Here is an 18,473-nt window from a genome sequence, read left to right on the forward strand (position 1 = left end):
AATGAAAAATGTAAGTTCTGATTACATCTTGGCATTTTAATTCAATTTAACTTGCAGTGTTTTTACTTTCATTTTATATTTAATCTCTTTTCTCTTATGCTGAAATCATGATTTCTAATATCTATCTCCCTCTTTCTCTCTCCCCCTTCCCAATCTCTCTCTCTCACATTACCACCATGGAATGCAATTTCAGACTTCTTGTTCATTTCATCCTTAGGTTACATCCTACTAAAGGATGTAGGTTACATCCTACATCCTGTTTAAATGTCACTTTAAATAATAATTCTCTCCATTTATGACACTAATGTGATAAACAGGTTCATTTGTTTTAGTTTCTTTTCAGTTTTTAGGCATAGCTCTTTTAAATTTAATTTTGTTTTTAACTATATAAGATCTACACATGGCTCCAAAGTTAGAACTATAAAACAAGGCATGTTTGGAAAGGTAGAGGTTCCATCATTATCTATTCCTTCACCTCCTCTTCCTTCTCTAAGATAACTATTTTTATTAGATATGGTTTATACTTCTGTTTTTTAAAAGTGTACGCACACAGACACACACACACATGCATGTGCATGTTTGCCCCCCCAAAGGTAGCATACCGTATACAATATCCTGCACCTTACATTAAAATTTTTATTGTTGTAAAATATACACAACATGAAGCTTATCATTTTAGCCATATTTAAGTATACAATTCAGTGGCATTAAGTACATTCAAAATATTGTGCAATCATTATCACATTATTAATTTTCAGAACATTTTCATCATCTTAAATGGAAACTCTATACCCATTAAACAATGATTCCTCATTCCCTTCTCCCACCTCAGCCCTTGGTAACCTTTATTCTTCTTTTTGTCTCAATAGATTTACCTAGTCTATCTGCAGTTTGGTTTTTTTTGTTTGTTTGTTTTTCTTTTTCATTGAATTGTATATTCTAGAGATCACTCATAGGAGTATAGAGAGATCCTCATTGATTTATTACAGCTGTATAGTATTCTACTGAATGGATTAAACCATATTCAACCAGTTTCTTGTGGATGGGAACTTTGTATTTCTAATCTTTTGCCATTACAAACAGTGCTGCAATGAACAGAATACGGCATTCATCATTTCATTTTTTGCCTGTTTTATCTTTTAAATACATTTCTAAATGTGGAATTGGTGAGTCTAAGGATAAATGCCTATGTAATTTTAGAGCATTTGGATTTGATACGATAGACAGAAATGAACCACAAAACTATTTAAGTATTAAATAAAAACCCATTTAATGGGGCTAAATGTTTAAAAAGTATGATTAAAACACTGCTTTAACCCAGGGGATACTTTATTTAGCTCTTTTAATTAAAATGATTTTGTTTGAAGGACAGGGCATGACAAATACCTCTCTTGCTGTCTTTAGTTTCTTTGGATTTGAACAGATTGGTGTCCCACATGAAATTATGTTGCTCCTACTTTTCCTTATGAGAATACTGTTAAGAAGGAATACTACCTTAAAAGTCTTTGCCTAACTACATTGGGGAAAAAGGGAGGGAGCTATGCCAATTCTCAGAGAATTTTGGCTGCCAAATAGCACATCTGGGCAAATTGGGCCAGGAAAACATCTTTAGGTATATAAATCTTTAAAGTAAGTTTCTCTAGGCCTGAATAATCCAGACATTGGTGTCTCGTACTATATCCTAAACCATGATTGGATGTCCAGTCCCAGATTTCAGGGGTGTTAGATTTTTAATTATGAAATGCTGAGAGACAATTAGGGCTTCACAGAAATCTCATGAAGTCAGGGCCACAAAGGAAGACCCCAAAGTCGGGTGAGCACAGAGGCTACTCTCGGATCCAGAGGGCATGTGGCCAGCCAGTGGATGCACCAATTGCTAACGTTTAACCATTAATCAGAAGTCTAAGACAGGAACCAGGGATATGCCCCAAGATCCATTTACCCACCATGCGCGTCCCCCGCCAAACACACTTCTGGGGATCTAACTCTTCTCTGGCTGCGAACTCATGCAGAGTCCTGGCAGGGCTCACCCCGAAGCACACCCCCTGTACGGACTCCCCAGGACAGCGGCGCCTGCAAGCTGCCAAGGCTCCCCGCGGCTACGTGAGCTCGGTCTTGGAGGTGGAGGGCGCATTTCAATCCGGAAACGCCCAGCCCCTCTGCGGGTTCCGCAGACTGACGCCCCTCCCGATGGGGAGGTGGGGGTAGGAGGGCGATGGGGAGGGCCCGGCCTCCTCGGATGGAGGTTGCAGCCAACTCCCGCGGGAGTCTCTAGTCCTGCTTGACTGAGAATCCCGCATCCCCGGGTCTGGGTCTGGGTCCCTGCAGGAGGACCCGTTCTCATCCTCAACCTTGTGGCCTCTGTCGGGTGGGGAAGTTCAGCTGCGGGTCTAGCCAAGCCAGGCACGTTTAGAGACCCTCGTCCCTGGTCCGTGGCCCAGCGAGGGCGGAGGGGGAGGGGAAGGGGCTGCAGTCGCCTTTCCCAAATCTGCTCCCTAACTGCCCCCTCCCCCGTCGTCTGCTCGCTTTGTACAGGCAGTCAAAACAGAGCTAGCGGCCAATTGAGGGGGACGGGAAGCAAAGTCGACTAGCGCCTCGCCCCCTCCTCCAGGCCCCCCCCGCCCTCCCTCCCCTTTCCCACTTCTCTCCTCGCCCTAACCTCGCCCCCATCCCCCGCTCATTTCCTCTCGTACCCAAGCTCGCCAATCCCTCTTTCCAAGCCCCTTTTCCAAACTCTGGCCTTCCTCTCCGGATCGCCCCCCTTCTCCCCAATCTGAGTCCTTTCCCCTCCCTTCACCCTACCCCTTTCCTTCCTCTTCCCCTCCCCCAGCCCCTGGCTCCCCTCGTTCCTCCCCACCCCATCGCCCCCTTACTCTGTCTCCGCCCACTCTGAGCCGGCCCCTCGGTCAGGGCTGCGCCCCACGTGTGGACGGCTGCGCTCCAGCCCCCACTGACAGCCGCCGCCCGCCGGCCCGCCCAGCGCCCCGCCGGGCCTCAAAACCCCCGCGCCGCGCCCTCGCCCGCCGCATCTTCCCCGGCGTCCAGACTCCCGCCCTCCCTCTCACCGGCGTCTCGCCCCGGTCCCGCGCACCTCCGCCCTGCTCTTCGGCCGCCGCCGGCGCGTCGCTGCCCAGTGGAACTCCGGGCGAGCCGGGAGAAGACCCTCCTTTTCTTTGGGGGGCGACTTTTGTTTGCTTTCCGGCTTCTTTCTGGTGACTTTTGCAGCTTTCCAAGATCTGTACCCGGAGCGCACGGGAATCCGCCGAGTCGCTGCGTGCAGGCCCTTTTTTTCTTTTGAGGTCCGCTTTCTTTGTAACTTTACGCCGCGGCTGCTCGGGTTACTTTTGTAATTTCCCGCCCCCGCCTGCTGGCGGTCCTGGAGTCGCTCGGGGCAGCGGCCCGGGGGATGCAACGTGGACCGCGCGGGGCTGCCGGCCGCTCCACCGCCGCGCCTCGCCGCCCGCTGCTCTAGAGCTCGCGCCTCGCCGGCAGTCAGCGGGCCAGCGCTCGGTCCTGGGCTCCCACTAGAGCAGGGAGCCCGAGCTCAAGGGAGTCTCCGGAGCCGACGAAGGGCTTGTTAGACCTGACTTTTTTCGGGCCGCGTAGATTTTTTCTTCGAGCGCTCCGTCTCCGCGGACCACGGTCCGCGCGCTCTCAGCGCGCGCGATGGGGAGACGACGGCGGCTGTGTCTCCAGCCCTACTTCGTGTGGCTGGGCTGCGTGGCGCTCTGGGCGCAGGGCACAGCCGGCCAGCCCCAGCCCCCGCCGCCCAAGCCGCCCCGGCCCCAGTCGCCGCCGCAACAGGTCAGGCCCGCAGCGGCGGGCTCTGAAGGCGGGTTCGCAGTGCCCGAGTACCGGGAGGAGGGCGTCGCGGCGGCCAGCCGCGTCCGCAGGCGAGGACAGCAGGACGTGCTCCGAGGGTAGGTGGGCAGGCGGCACGGGGGGAAACCTCGGCTTGGCAGCTTTCCATCCCACCCCCTCCCAAAACTCAGTTCTGGCGGCTAGAGCCGAGGCCCCTTCCACCAGTAGACCCCGAAGACTCCCAGAAGCGCCTCCCCCTTTTCCTCAGCAGTTCGGCCGGCAAAAAAAAAAACACAAAAAAAACCTCCCTCGGGGGGTTGGGCAGCGGGTGGGTCGGAGGCCCCCGGGTGCGGATCGCGGAGCGCCTGCAGAGCCTGCCGTGCGGGGACAAGTTCCTGGCGGAAGGCGCGCTTGAGGCCGCCCCGCGCCGGGGCTGGTCAAGCCTGCCTGCTCCCCACCGTCGGGGGCGCAACTCCCGAGCCTTTTGTTTGAGGACGTGTGCGGGACTTACAGCTCATTCTAATCATCAAGCCGAGCGCTCCACCTTCCGACTCGCCATCCTTGACGTGTCGGGGCCAAAGTAACAGTTGATCAAGGAGGGATGGATTTGGGGACGAGGGCAAGGATTTTTGAAACGGAGTGTTCCCTTTGTTCTCTGCATCCGGAGGCTAGAATAGTAGCAAATTATATGTTTCCCTGTTTCTTTTCGCTCCTTAAAAAGGTAGCAACGGAGGGCGGATGAAAGGCAATGTTTAGACATTTCTGACCCTCCTCATTCCAGTGTCTAGCTCGTTCACTTCCACGTCTGAGCCCCAAGCCCCAAGAATTTGACGTGTAGTTTTGGTCTGTTGGTTGTCCCATAAATGTTACGAAAACTGCCAATGTATTACCGCACCCCTCTCTAAGTGTGCGTTACTTCACTTGTCTATCACAGGCCCAACGTATGCGGATCCAGGTTCCACTCCTACTGCTGCCCGGGATGGAAGACGCTCCCTGGAGGAAACCAATGCATTGTCCGTGAGTGCTAGGCTGGGATCGCAGTTTGGGAGCAGCACGCTCGGCCCCATCTCAGGGCCGACCTCTTGCATTCAGTCGTTTGGACACACATTTGCTTTTAGAATCCGGTGGCCACATAGCAGTAATAATTAGGACGCGCGGCCCCATTTGAATGGTGGGGAAGAAGCAGCCAGTTTGCTTCGGTTTAGCCTTCACTTATAGACTCTGTTGAAGGGCAATAATAATAAAGGTTTCAAAGATACTTGGAAGTTTTATCTTTCTATGTCTATTAATACAAACTGAAGGGGGAGTACAGCAATTCCCCAGATAACCCACACCACTTTTTCCTGAAGGAGAGCAGATAAGACCACAATGTGATTATGTAAATTATCTGCCTTTTGACTCTGCAGGAGGTTTAGGCCTTCTGAAGATCAAGCTTGCTTAGGCCTCCGTACAAAACCGCTTTATTATCTCTGGTTTCATCTCAACAGTCATCTAACATAGATATGAAAGGAGCACTCTCAGAGATTTAGAGTTGATCCAGGTTAACGAAAATTTTAAAAGAGAGAACTCTTCCAAATGGCTTGACTTTTTTTTTTTTTAATTTTTGGAAGACATTTAGGAAATTTAGGATTTCCAGATCCCAGATCTCACAGTGTACAGTAGATTTCCAAAGTGTGAGTCTTAGAACTTCAAAAGTTTTGCATATCTGACCTTAAAAGTTTTGATTATTTTATTCAGTTTCCAAAGTGTATATATACCCAGCTCTCCAGGTTTTAATTGGAGAAGTCATTAGTTATCATTATCAGCCTCACAGTCGTGGACTATGGGATGTCTTACTTCACATGCCTGTGAATTTGTGAGTTGAAGTGTGACTGGCCTTTTCTTGTGTATTTATATAGCACAGCCACATTTGCCTTGTTGGGAGGACAGCCAGGTGTCATAGCACATTTATTTAGAGACAGTCTTGACTTTAGATTGACCTCAATATTCTCCAGGGAAAAGATAATTATGCCACATGAAGAGAGAAAAAGGGCAAGCCACACTAGCCAAGGGATAATAAGGATGTAGTGGCATCTCTGACTCTATATTTATTGGTTTTGTGGGTTTGAGATAGACACTTGATGTTATTTCTGTGCAGTTTTTAGAAAGGCATGGTATCTCAAGTGTTGTGAATACTAGCTTCTTATTTCTACCCTAAAAAATCCCACAGTATCCAGTAATGAGGCAAAAACAGGAAGCAACAGCTGTGTTCTTTAGGGTGATTCATAAATATTTTAAATAAACCTTTTGATTATAAGCCTTTACTTTTATTAAAAAGAATGGAAGGGTATTGGATATTTTCCCCTCCAGCACATAAGTCATATACATGAGGCGTGTGTAGAGGGTGCATTTACTTTTTCAGACCAGTAGGGTGTTACTGTGCCTGCTTTAAACTTCCATGGTTCCTAGAATTCTGAAACAGCTAAGTCACTCACCACACACCTGCCATACTAGCCGGGAGTGACTTAGGCACTGCGGAAAGTCTGACTCACTAAATGTAATGAATGTGACTGCCATTATTGAGTTGGAGAGTAGCCGAGGAGAAGGGATTGGTTTATGGTACGTGTTGAAAATCTGTAAAGTCAGATTTTATTGGATCAGTGTGGAATGGGAATTCCAGAGAACAGAGCCTTCCAGAATATTCGCAGTAGGAAAAAAAAATGTATACGTATATATATGGCCCTCTGAGTGTCAGCTTTAAATATATTTTTGCTCTTTGAGTAACAGTGTGCTCTTTACATGTTTAGAAAATCAGCTTTGGAAATCTCAAAGTAACAGTGAATATTGTAGCCCTCATTTCTGATACTCCAAGTATTTGGGTGCTTATGAAATACACTGGAATGTACATATATCATAAATCTATACAAAGCATAAACTTTGAAATGTTCTTTATATCTCCAAGAAACATTTACAGTACTTGTGTCAAGAGGTATCTACAAAAATATTTATTAGCACATTTAAAAGGTAATTCAAATACCCAAGACTATAAAATAGTGCACAAAAGAGAGGGAGACTGTAATGCGTTTATATTCTCTTGCATGGGTCTCATCTAAATTTTACCTTAATATTTTGCATTAAATTCACTAGTTCAATTAGTCTGACATTTAAAACTGTAGTATATGGAGGTAATAACTAAATTGAAACCATCATAAAGTCAAAATTAAGAATTTTCATTCCATGAAATTCTGCCATTTGCAGCAATGTGGATGGACCTAGAGAAAATTATGCTTAGTGAAATAAGTCAGACAGAGAAAGAAAAAAATGTATGATATCACTTATATGTGGAATCTAAAAAATAATATAAATGAATGTATGTGCAAAACAGAAACAGACTCATAGATACAGAAAACTAGTGGTTACAAAGGGGAGAAGTGGGGAAGGGACAAATTAGGGGTACGGGATTAACAGATACAAACTACTATGTGTAAAATAGATAAGCAACAAGGATATATTGTATAGCACAGAGAGTTCTAACCATTATATTGTAATAACATAATGGAGTATAATCTGCAAAAACACTGAATCACTGTGCTTACACCTGAAACTAATATTGTAAATCAACTAGACTTCAATAAAAAAAGAATTTTCATTCCATGACTTTCTTATGATAACAAATTATTTATTATATTTATTGAATTTCCATCATTTAGCAAAAGAAAAGCTCTGAGGAAACTTACAAAAAGAGAATAAGTGAAATACAAATAGAAAAAGAGGACCAAAGATTAATTTCCTTATACATTTATACATCAACATTTTTTCTTTACAGAAAGATATTAAAATGATCAACTCTTAGAATTTTAATCTGGTTGGCCTTGACCAGGCTTCATGAGAAGATATTAAAATAAAAATATACTTCTCAAACTACTGGAAACTTAATGCATTTTGATTTGAGTCTGCGTCTTGTTGTTATTGTTCTTAATTGTGGCCTGCAAAAATCACTGAAGTACTTCCAAACTTCCAAATATTTGTTTCCAAAAGGATGAAATTGACTTTCTCACTCTCCATTTGTTTTTTTAAAATCTTGTTAGAACATGAAGCAATGGAAAAGTTTGCTTATTAATTTTTTTGTTGTGAAATTATACTATGAAGAGCATTTTGATCAGTGAATAACAGTGGGAAGGGGTTGGCCCAGAATCATAGCATATGAGACCCGAAGAGACATCAGGACATTCCAGTATAATCCTTTTGTTTTATTTTACCAATGAGAAAACTAAACCCAGAGAAGCTGTGGGTTTTTTTCCGAGCTTGCAGTGGGTCAATGGCAGAGCGGGAACTCAACCTCAGACCTCTTGCATACCATTCATTTACTCTCCACTGTGCCATGCATCTTCTCCCAGCATCACTGAAATCCCAACACCCAGGTCCTCTCTCCTTTCCCCTCTGGTATTTCTGGGCCTCATCGTTTTTGTAGTTGTGGGAGGGACAGATATTTAGATGAGATGTACTATAGTTTGAGATGAGTGTGAAGAGAAAGAGCCTAAGCATTCTTGCTTCTCATGGGTTCACGGATATACAGGGTACACCTGTGGCCATGACAGGGCTCTGTCTGAGGATGAGTAGTCTCCAGCCCATCAGACCTTCTTTGGGTTTAGGACCTGGGAAGGGGCACTTTGTATATAACGTAAGCCTAGACTAAATGTCTACCTACTGAGGGTAAGGGGGCTTTGAGATAAAACAATGTTTTAGTAAACATTTTTCATTGGAAAGTTATTGGTGATCAGAAAATCTAGCACATTTTAAGAATTAATAGTCAACTCCATGGCAGAAGCCATGTTCTTGCCTAAAATTGTTTTTTATCTTCACACTATAATTTATGACACTTTCGTTTATAGGGAGTGGTAATAGAGATGCCGGCCATATTATGTGGGTGTCAAAAGGCAATCCGGAGAAGAAAAACATTGAGTTAGTTCATTTCTATAGAACACACCCTTTACATTACATATTGAGGGGCTCAGATCTCTTTGAAAGTTGTGAGACCCCCTCCCTAGTGAAAGATACATACACACATTTACATACATATTTACAGCTAGTTTCAGGGCGTACCCAGACTCTCCTCTTCCTGTCTTCATGCATCCACTCATGGAGCATTAAAGCACTTGCCTGTGTGCACAGAGAGAATTCACTTGTGGGTATAGAGATAAATCTCTCAGCTCCTAAATGAACTGACTCTAAATATGGGAGAGACTTCCCATTTGAAGGCACTGGACTACCGATTTTGAGGATCTGTGGTATGTGCTGTGTCAGTGAGCCTAACATTCTTTGCTCTGATGACCCTCATACCTTGGAGGTCATAGCTGCAGGAGGCTTTGACTTTCCCTCCATCAAAATGTCGCAGCAGCTTTTCTGAGCAGCGGGAATAGGCTAGGTTGTGGAGGTAAAATGGGAGAAGAAAGGCTGGAGGAAGGAGAGAGAGAATTATTAAGGGGAACAAAGATTGATGATGGGGCAGGTCAGATACCAGCCGGGAAGGAATGTGCATGGAACCCCTGGGGCTTGGCCAAGTCGTTAGAGCGTGGAGCCTCCAGCTCAGCCAATTTCACATTCTCTGTCTCCTGTGAAGGTCCTTTACAGAGTTGGCTGTGTTTTCTGAAGGTATGCAGGACCTCTAGGTTTCCTCAACCCTCCCAGCTTCCTAGGACCAAGACTGTCTTCTCACGGTGAATTCTGATTATAAACTCTTTCCCTTGAATGGAAGAGATGACCTGTGTTGATAAGAGTTGAATGATTAGGATTATGGAACTTGAAGTAGCTTCATTTGTGTGAACATTATCATAAGGATACTTAAGAGACTGATTCACTTGTCTACAATGGGTAATTTTGTTGTATATCTGAAATTAGGCATTATATATCACATATTTAAAAACATTTTTTAACATCTTTATTAGAGTATAATAGCTTTACAATGGTGTGTTAGTTTCTGCTGTATAACAAAGTGAATCAGCTATACGTACACATATATCCCCATATCCCCTCCCTCTTGCATCTCCCTCCCACACTCCCTATCCCACCTCTCTAGGTGGTCACAAAGCACCGAGGTGATCTCCCTGTGCTGTGTGGCTGCTTCCCACTAGCTATCTGTTTTACATTTGGTAGCGTATATATGTCCATGCCACTCTCTCACTTCGTCCCAGCTTACCCTTCCCCCTCCTCGTGTCCTCAAGTTCATTCTCTATGTCTGAATCTTTATTCCTGTCCTGCCTCTAGGTTCATTAGAACATTTTTTTTTTTAGATTCCATATATATATATGTTAGCATATGGTATTTGTTTGTCTCTTTCTGACTACCTCATTCTGTATGACAGACTCTAGGTCCATCCACCTCATTACAAATAACTCAATTTCGTTTCTTTTTATGGTTGAGTAATATTCCATTGTATATAATATATCACATATTTTATATCTTAATTTTTCAGGTTTATTGTTTTTAACTATAGTTTTCTTATTTTGTAAACTATGGTTTATAACCTAATTGTTCGTTCGTTTCCCTGTTGTGCTTTCTACAGCAATTTGTAGAAATAGTTGTGGAGATGGATTTTGTTCCCGTCCTAACATGTGTACTTGTTCCAGCGGCCAAATATCACCAACCTGTGGATCAAAATCAAGTACGTTTTTAATATGTGACCTTATTTACTGCATTATCTGTAAGATTTTGAGTAAATACTAAATGTCCTTTTCAATGAGGATATAGACCCATGATAATTTTCCTAACTAGGTCAGTACTAATCTTTGGAGTAAAAATCTTTGGTGGCTTAGTTGTTGCCACCAACAACTAAGGGGTAATGGGGGAGTGATTTTCATTAAGAAAAATGATTTCGTACTGGTCCAGATGCTATGTGTCTATTCAGTAAAAGAGCCTGGATTTAGTGGAGAAGTAATTCTTTGCGAGTAATAGCTATAACTTAACTGGGTTTTTTACCATGTTGCAGGTACTGTTTTAAGTGTTTAACTATATCATTTTATTTAATTCTCACATGAATATTATGAGATACTATTATTACCCCATTGACAGAGAAGGAGGATGAGGCACATAAGTTTAACTCACCCAAAGTAACATGGATTTGAAGCCAGGGATTCTGATGCCTAAGCCTGTAGTCTCAAACCCTCAGCTCTGTTTATTGCCTTTGCTTAACTCCTGTGGCTCATATCCTGTTTTGTGGGTTAACTAAAGGGGAAGGATAAGAGGATTGAGATGACAACAACTGTTTATTGTGTACTGACCAGATGTTTTACATATATTAGCTATTTTGCTGTTCACATACTGACTCCCAACAGCTCTGTAAGATCACAATAACAGTGGGCTAAGATTGTGTTTTTCATGACCTAAGTAGAAATTGATGGGTCTTTAGGTCCAAGATTAATCTTTTAGGCCAGTGTTTAAGGTAATATTTTATAGCAAGGTGGAAGCAGATATTATTTATTTAATTGCTCAATAATTAAATAAATCTTTGTCTGCCTCAAACTAGTGTGAAGTTGTTATATTTTTAACACTTCTCTCTACAAATTTTCCCTAAGAAAAGGTAATAGATAATTTATCTGATTGAGGAATATAAGATTCAAGATTCATATAACAAATGTCATTGTCTGATGATGAAGCTTCTGATTAATGCTCTAGTTTCGTTTTCTGTGAAAATAATCTGTCATTTTCCCGACCTTTGAAAACCTGTTATTTAGAATTCATCGAGACTTTCTTGACCACCCTGATTAGCAAACTTCTTCCACTACTTTCCTGAACCTCCCTTGTCTGACTGCCTGGACGATACCATTCCCCGTATCTTCATTATCCTGTTCTCTTAGTTTTCTCAACTACACCCTCAGCAAAAAACCCAAACCTGGAGAAATTTTTTACAGTTCAGTTTCTTAATTCCTCTACCTGGGCAGCTGAACAATCACTGGCTGACCCTCAGTTTATGGTATGTAATTTAATAGAGGATCCCTGAATTCATTTGGCCTTGAGTAATACTGGCTGCCTTTCCATCAGGAACTTTTCTCTCCTTTCCAGTCCTCAAGATGCTCCAGCTCCACAAAGCATTTAGCAACATTAATCAGTATCTTCTTGAAATGCTCTCTTTTCCCTTCACTTGTAAAATATTAATGGCTCACAATACTCCTTTTCTTGATTATTATTTCTTAGTCTCCTTTCTGTACCTTCTTTATTAGCCTTACAGTCACAGCTAGGTATTCCCAAGAGTTCTGTCCTCCCTGGGTGAACTTGTTTACATATATGTCTTCAGTTACTACCAATGTGTTGCTAACTCATAATGATTATCTCTAGAGTAGCTCCCTCCACTGAGCTTCATATTCACATGTTCCATTTCCTATTGGACTTCTCCACTTGAATGGATAGTAGGCATCTGAAACTGTGGCATGAAACTCTTGATTCATTGTTGACCACAGTCTACTTCTTCCACAGTTTCCTTGGCCCCAGCAAATGGCAATGAGCTCAGTGCCCTGATGTCATAATGGACTTGGCATCCACTGTCACGGAGCTTACATCCCTCTAGGGAGACAGACAAAACACAAGTAAACAAACACCACAGAGTCATTATAGATAGTGGTAAGTTCTCGGAAGGAAACTTTGCTGTGAAGGAGAACAGCCTGGAGCCAAGGGGGAACCTAGTTACAGGAGCCAGACAAGACCACTCTGATGAGACGTGATATTGGAGCTGAGTTCTGAAGGATGAGAATGAGCCAGGCATGAGAAGAGCCAGGGAGGGACCCTCACAGGGAGAGGAAGTAGCAAATCAAAAGACCTTTCCTCCACTTGAGAAGCTGTGAAAGGTTCATGTGATTACAAAGAGGAAGATTGGGAAGAGAAGGTCTTAGAGAAGCAGGCACATCCAGGGAGATAATACACGGCCTCCTTGGTCATGGAAGGGTTGCATTATATCCCAAATGCAACAGGGAATCATTGAAAGGGTTTCAATAAGAAAATGAAGCAATGCCATTTATATTATTAAAAGATTACTGTAGCTGCTCTGCAGAGAAAGAATTTGAAGAGGGTAAGAGTAGAAGCTAGGGAACCTATCAGGAGGTTACTGCAACAGTCCAGGTGAGAGATGAGGGTAGCTGAACCACACAGTATCAATGGCGACAGAAAGGAGAAGATGGATTTGAGATGTATTTTCCAGTGGAACCTGCAGACCTTGTTAAAACACTTGATGTGAGAGAAAGAGAAGCAGTTGCTTAAGCACTGGGTGATGGCAGTGCCAGATCTCAGCCACCGCATTCTGAATGGATACATGAGTGCTTCCTGCATCCTAGAACTTACACTTCTAGTCACCTTATATTTCCTTCTTTTAACATTGAAAGTGTAATAGATTTTAAATATATACTAAATAACATATGTTGTAACAGATATGCTCGTGTGCATACTTACTACAAATAAATAAAGGTATGCTTGGGTCATAACATTTACTTCCATAGAATACATTTGTCATTAATTGGGTATTTAGTATAGTTTTATAACTCTCACAGATACTATAATTCTGGTGATTGATAATTTTATGTTTTTTGTTGTTCTTTGCAGTTCAGCAGTGCAGTGTTAGGTGCATGAATGGTGGGACCTGTGCAGATGACCATTGCCAGTGCCAGAAAGGATATATTGGAACTTATTGTGGACAACGTAAGCAGCATTGGGATAGACTCGATTTATTAGAAATAATTTGATTGAGTGGGCGTTTGATACTGAGTCGTAACTTAAGGTCTTGTAAAGGATCTTAAAATCCTTTAAAAATATGTTGATGTAGAAAAGACATACCTTATAGCTGAATACCTAATGTTTTCCAGTTCTTTAAAAATTTTTGTTTTAGAGTATTGATGTTGTTGAATATTACTAGTGCTTTATCAAATTTGACATATATCACAGGTAAATATTTACTTGATTTTCTTTTATCTAGTTCCATAAAGCATGGATACCTGTCTGAAAAAAATGGTAACGTTCGCTGTGATCTCTCTCTGTTTTTAGGATATCCCAAATTTAACCCTAGCAGAGCCAATCTTATAAATTGTCCTTTGCTCAAATATATTTTATTATTTAATACCACAGTACAGGGCTGTGAGGTGATGTTTTAAAAATCATGTCATTGTGAAAGAGGGAGCTTTAATCCAGCAAAGCTCTTCACTCACTGGAGAATATCCTATTATAATCACAAACAACCTTTTAGCAAGAATGTAAGGATGATAGCTCTTGTATTTTGACTTATCACTGGGCAATACTTTAGGTTAGTGCTTCCCAAATTGTGGGACTCTTACAGGAATCCCCATATTTTTAAGTATGGATGAGTAGAAGGACATGATATTAACAAAAGTTGAATCATAAATAGTAAGAAAGTCCCTTTTCACTCCGTTTGCATTTCATCAGGTGCAGCGTCTAGGTTTGCTGCTAATCATCAAGGCCTCCCTAAGAATTGTTCATTAACCATTTTAACATAGCAAGACCATGTCTTAGATGTGCAAGAATATCTAGCTTGTTTTAAACTAACCTTATTCTGGTTTTGTTGCAGTTTAAAAAACTTCTGAAATTATTGTAAAATATGTATAATATAAAATTTACCATTTTAACTACTAAGTGTATATTCAGCGGCATTAAGTACATTCACATTGTCGTGCAACTGTTGCCAGCATCCATCCACAGAACATTTTTTGTGTTGCAAGACTGAAACTCTGCACCCATTAAATGCTATCTCCCCATTTCCCCTCACCCCACCTCCTGGCAAGCACCATTCTACTTTCTGTCTCCGTGAATTTGACAGCTCTAGGTACCACATATAAGTGGAATCATATAGTATTTGTCCTTTTGTGGCTGGCTTCTTTCACTTAGCATAATGTGTTCGTGGTTCATTTATGTTGTAGCTTGTGTCAGAATTTTCTTCCTTTTTAAGGCTGAATAGTATTCCATTTTGTGTATATGTCATATTTTGCTTTTATCTATTTGTCCATTGATGGACACTTGAGATACTTCCACCTTTGGTTACAAATAACACTGTGGTGAACCTGGGTGGATAAACATCCATTCAAGTCCCTGCTTCAGGTCTTTCGGATGTATACCCACAACTGGAATCCAGGGATCATATGGTAATTCTGTTTTACATTTTTTGAAGACCTACCCTTCATACTGTTTTCAATAGTGGCTACACCGTTTTATATTTTACTACAGGTGGGAACCAGCGGTGCACAAGGGTTCCAATTTCTCCACATCCTCACTAACAATTGTTATTTCTGTTTTCTTGATGGTAGCAATCTTAATGGATACAAAGTATCTCCTTGTGGCTGTTGATGTTATTTTTGAGGTTGCCTTCAGGTTTGGGTAATTTTAGCTTTCTGTTTATAAGTGCTATAAAGTTTTCTTTTAAAATAATTTAAAATAAACAGGTGAATTGATTTAAAGAAAAATATTCTCTTAAGGTCAGGAGTCGATAAACATTTTCTGTAAAGGCCAGATAGTAAATATTTTACACTTTGTGATCCGTGTCACTATTCAACTCTGCCATTGTAGTGCAAAAGCAACCATATGCAAATAAAAAAGTTTGGCTGTGTTTCAACAAAACTTTCTGGACACTGAAATTTGAATTTCATATAATTTCCACATGTTCCAAAAATATTATTCTTCTTTTGATTTTTCAACCACATAAAATTGTAAAAACCCTTTTTAACTCATGGACAGCACAAAAACTGGCAGTGAGCCAGATCTGTCCTGTGGCCCATAGTTTGCAGACCCCTTATGTAGGTGGTTCTCAGGTATGGAAAAAGCTGTTAAGCTAGCCTGAGATTGAGCCTGGGAAATGGAATCTTAAGGAATTTGAGAGAACACCGTGCACTGAGGCCAGTTTTTTGCAAGAATAGAAGATGCCAATGTAATAACTTTTTTTAGGCTAGGGTTGACCAGGTGAGAGCAGGAAACAGCTGGACAACAGTGGATCAGATTGTAACAAAATTTCTTTTTTCATAAATGATTTTTTTTCTGTATTTTTTCATACATTCAAGCATTTTCCAAATTTTATACAATGGACTCCAGATTATAACTATTTAAAAAAGTCTATTATGGGGCTTCCCTGGTGGCGCAGTAGTTGAGAGTCCGCCTGCCGATGCAGGGGACGCGGGTTTGTGCCCCGGTCCAGGAGGATCCCACATGCTGTGGAGCAGCTGGGCCCGTGAGCCATGGCCGCTGAGCCTGCGCGTCCGGAGACTGTGCTCCGCAATGGGAGAGGCCACAACAGTGAGAGGCCCGCGTACCGCAAAAAAAAAAAAAAAAAAAAGTCTATTATGAACACCATATTTATTTATTTATTTTTATTGGAGTACAGTTGCTTTATAATGTTGTGTTAGCCTCCACTGCACACCAGAATGAATCAGCCATACGCAGACAGATATCCCCTCCCTTTTGGACTTCCCTCCCATTTAGGTTACCACAGTGCATTAGGTAGAGTTCCCTGTGCTATACAGCATGTTCCCATAATTTGTCTATTTTATTTATAACAAAGCAGACTTATACCTTTTTTTACACCTACAAAAACATTAGGAGATCTGATTGTATCCCTATTTTATAGAATTCAATAGCCAGAGAAGAGACACTGTTATGCTTCTTGAAACTCAGCCTTTTACTCCTCAGGGAGAAAAATCGTAATTCCTTTAGAATTGCAGGGGAAGAGCCTTGCCTCAACTGGTCTTTCAGAGTATTTCGTCAAACCTATCCTAAAACTAGCCACTTTTGCCTGAATTCAGCTGCTGTACCTGTCTGGGGTATGTGTGTTTATGTATGTATTTTCCTGAAAGTTCTACAGAAAGAGCTCTTGTAGGTATGTCTCTTCCCTGCTTTTCACACAGAAATGGGAAATGAGGTGACGGAAAGTAGTTTCCCATCCTGTAGGAGGTGCTTTTATGTTCTTCTGCCCCTGTGGCAAGCCATATTGATGTCACCACACTTTTCTGTCAGGGGAAAGCGAAAAAGCACTGGGCCAGAAGCCCATCCTACATCTGAAAATTTGTCCTCTAGATATCTCATGGGACGGAACTATCCTTGCCTAACATTTACTTACGGGTAATAGAACATTTGGTTCAAGAAAGTTATATAACTTAAAAAATTCATTAGTCCCAGCACATAAGAAAGTGATGGTATGATAACTAGTACATGTCAGCTCAAGAAATGGTTTAAGGAAGATGCTTTCTAAGTTGTCTTATATAGAGAGTATTACTGGGAGTAAAGAGGCGGGTGTAACAGTATCAACTTGTAAACCCAGAAAAATCCTGGAAATGTTTTTTAAAATGAGGATTATAAAAACATTAAAATTGCTTAGCTGCTTTCCCAGAAATGTAGAAAATGTTCTTTAGAAAGCACTCTTTCATTTCCTTCAGCAATGTTTATTGAATAACTACTGTATGCCCCACATTGTGCAAGGTGCTGGGAGTACATCAGTGACCAGCAAGATGATGCCCAACTTCTTAGAGCTTATCTTGTGGTAGGGAAGACAGGTAACAAGTAGGTGAAAAGTGAAATGCCTAATACAAATTTAGGGAATGAGAAGTTCTAGAACAATAAATGAGAGTAAGGGGGAGAGAGTCTGGGTCAGAATAAGCAGTTCTCTGCTATTTTTTAACTGGGTAATCTCTGAGAAGGTGACTTTGAACACAGACCTGAGTCTGTGCTTTTAAGTCTATGGGAAAAGTGTTCTAGACAGTGGGAAAAGCAAATACGAAGGACCTGTGGTGGGAACAGATCACATACATTTTGGAAACAAGAGGAAGACTTATGTGGCTGAAGTGAGGGAAAGAAATAATGGCAGGGGATGAGTTCAGAGACGAAGGTGTAGGGCCTCATAAACCAAGGAAAGAAATTTGGACTATCCCCTAAATATTATGGGAACCCATTGGTGCAGTTTGAGCAGTGGAGTGATACAATCCGATTAACATTAAAAAAAAAAAAATCACTCTGGCTGCTGTGTTGAAACTGGATTGTAGAAATGGCAGGAGAGAAAATGAAAGGGCCAGTTAGGAGGCTAGTGCAGTGGTGCTGGTAAATGATGCTCTAGTAACTGAGGATGTGATAAGTGTTTGGATTAAGCTTGCATTGGAGGTAGAATCTATGGAAGGAAGTGTGTACTGATGGAATGGGTGTGGTGAATGAGACTAAAAGAAAAAGCAAAGATCCATAATGACAGCTAGAAGGTTTGGGTTGAGCTCTGGGCTGAATGGTGATGCCATTTCCTGATATTCCAAAGACTGGGTGGGGAGTGGGTTGGACTGGGGTCAGGTGGGGCTAAGAGCATGGGATATCAAGAGTTCTCTTTTGGATTTGATAGTTAAAGAAGTTTGTTAGACTTCCAAGTGAAAAAATCTATGAACTCAGCTCTTAGGAGAGAGGTCAGAGATAGAGATATGACTTCGGGAGCATATAGATTGAATTTTTATATGGTTAATCTTTTAATTGTAGGCCTAGACAAAGATCACTAGGAAGTTGGTGCAGGTAGAGAAGAGAAGAGGGCTGAAGCCAGAGCCTTGATTGCTGCCCAACATTTTGAGGTGGAGAAGAGAAAGGAGAAGCCAGCAAAGAGTGAGGAAGAGTAGACAGTGAGACAGGAGGAAAACTGGGAGAGCATGGTAACCTGCAAGACAAAGGAAAAAGGTAGCGCCTGTAGCAGA

The 18,473-nt window shown here is 42.1% G+C and overlaps 1 protein-coding gene across 1 annotated transcript in view; it reads left to right on the plus strand.

Moving 5' to 3' along the window:
• Positions 1–3,666: 3,666 nt before the first annotated feature.
• The window catches only part of FBN2 (fibrillin 2), a 232,723-nt gene continuing 217,916 nt past the window's right edge, over positions 3,667–18,473 (plus strand). Inside the window, exons 1-4 of the mRNA XM_060006959.1 lie at positions 3,667–3,920; positions 4,736–4,818; positions 10,343–10,441; positions 13,366–13,461. Coding sequence (XP_059862942.1) covers positions 3,667–3,920; positions 4,736–4,818; positions 10,343–10,441; positions 13,366–13,461 — 532 coding nt within the window. The remainder of the gene's footprint in view (positions 3,921–4,735; positions 4,819–10,342; positions 10,442–13,365; positions 13,462–18,473) is intronic.

The sequence above is a fragment of the Delphinus delphis genome, chromosome 3 (genome assembly GCF_949987515.2).
Source record: "Delphinus delphis chromosome 3, mDelDel1.2, whole genome shotgun sequence".
NCBI classification, from domain to species: domain Eukaryota; kingdom Metazoa; phylum Chordata; class Mammalia; order Artiodactyla; family Delphinidae; genus Delphinus; species Delphinus delphis.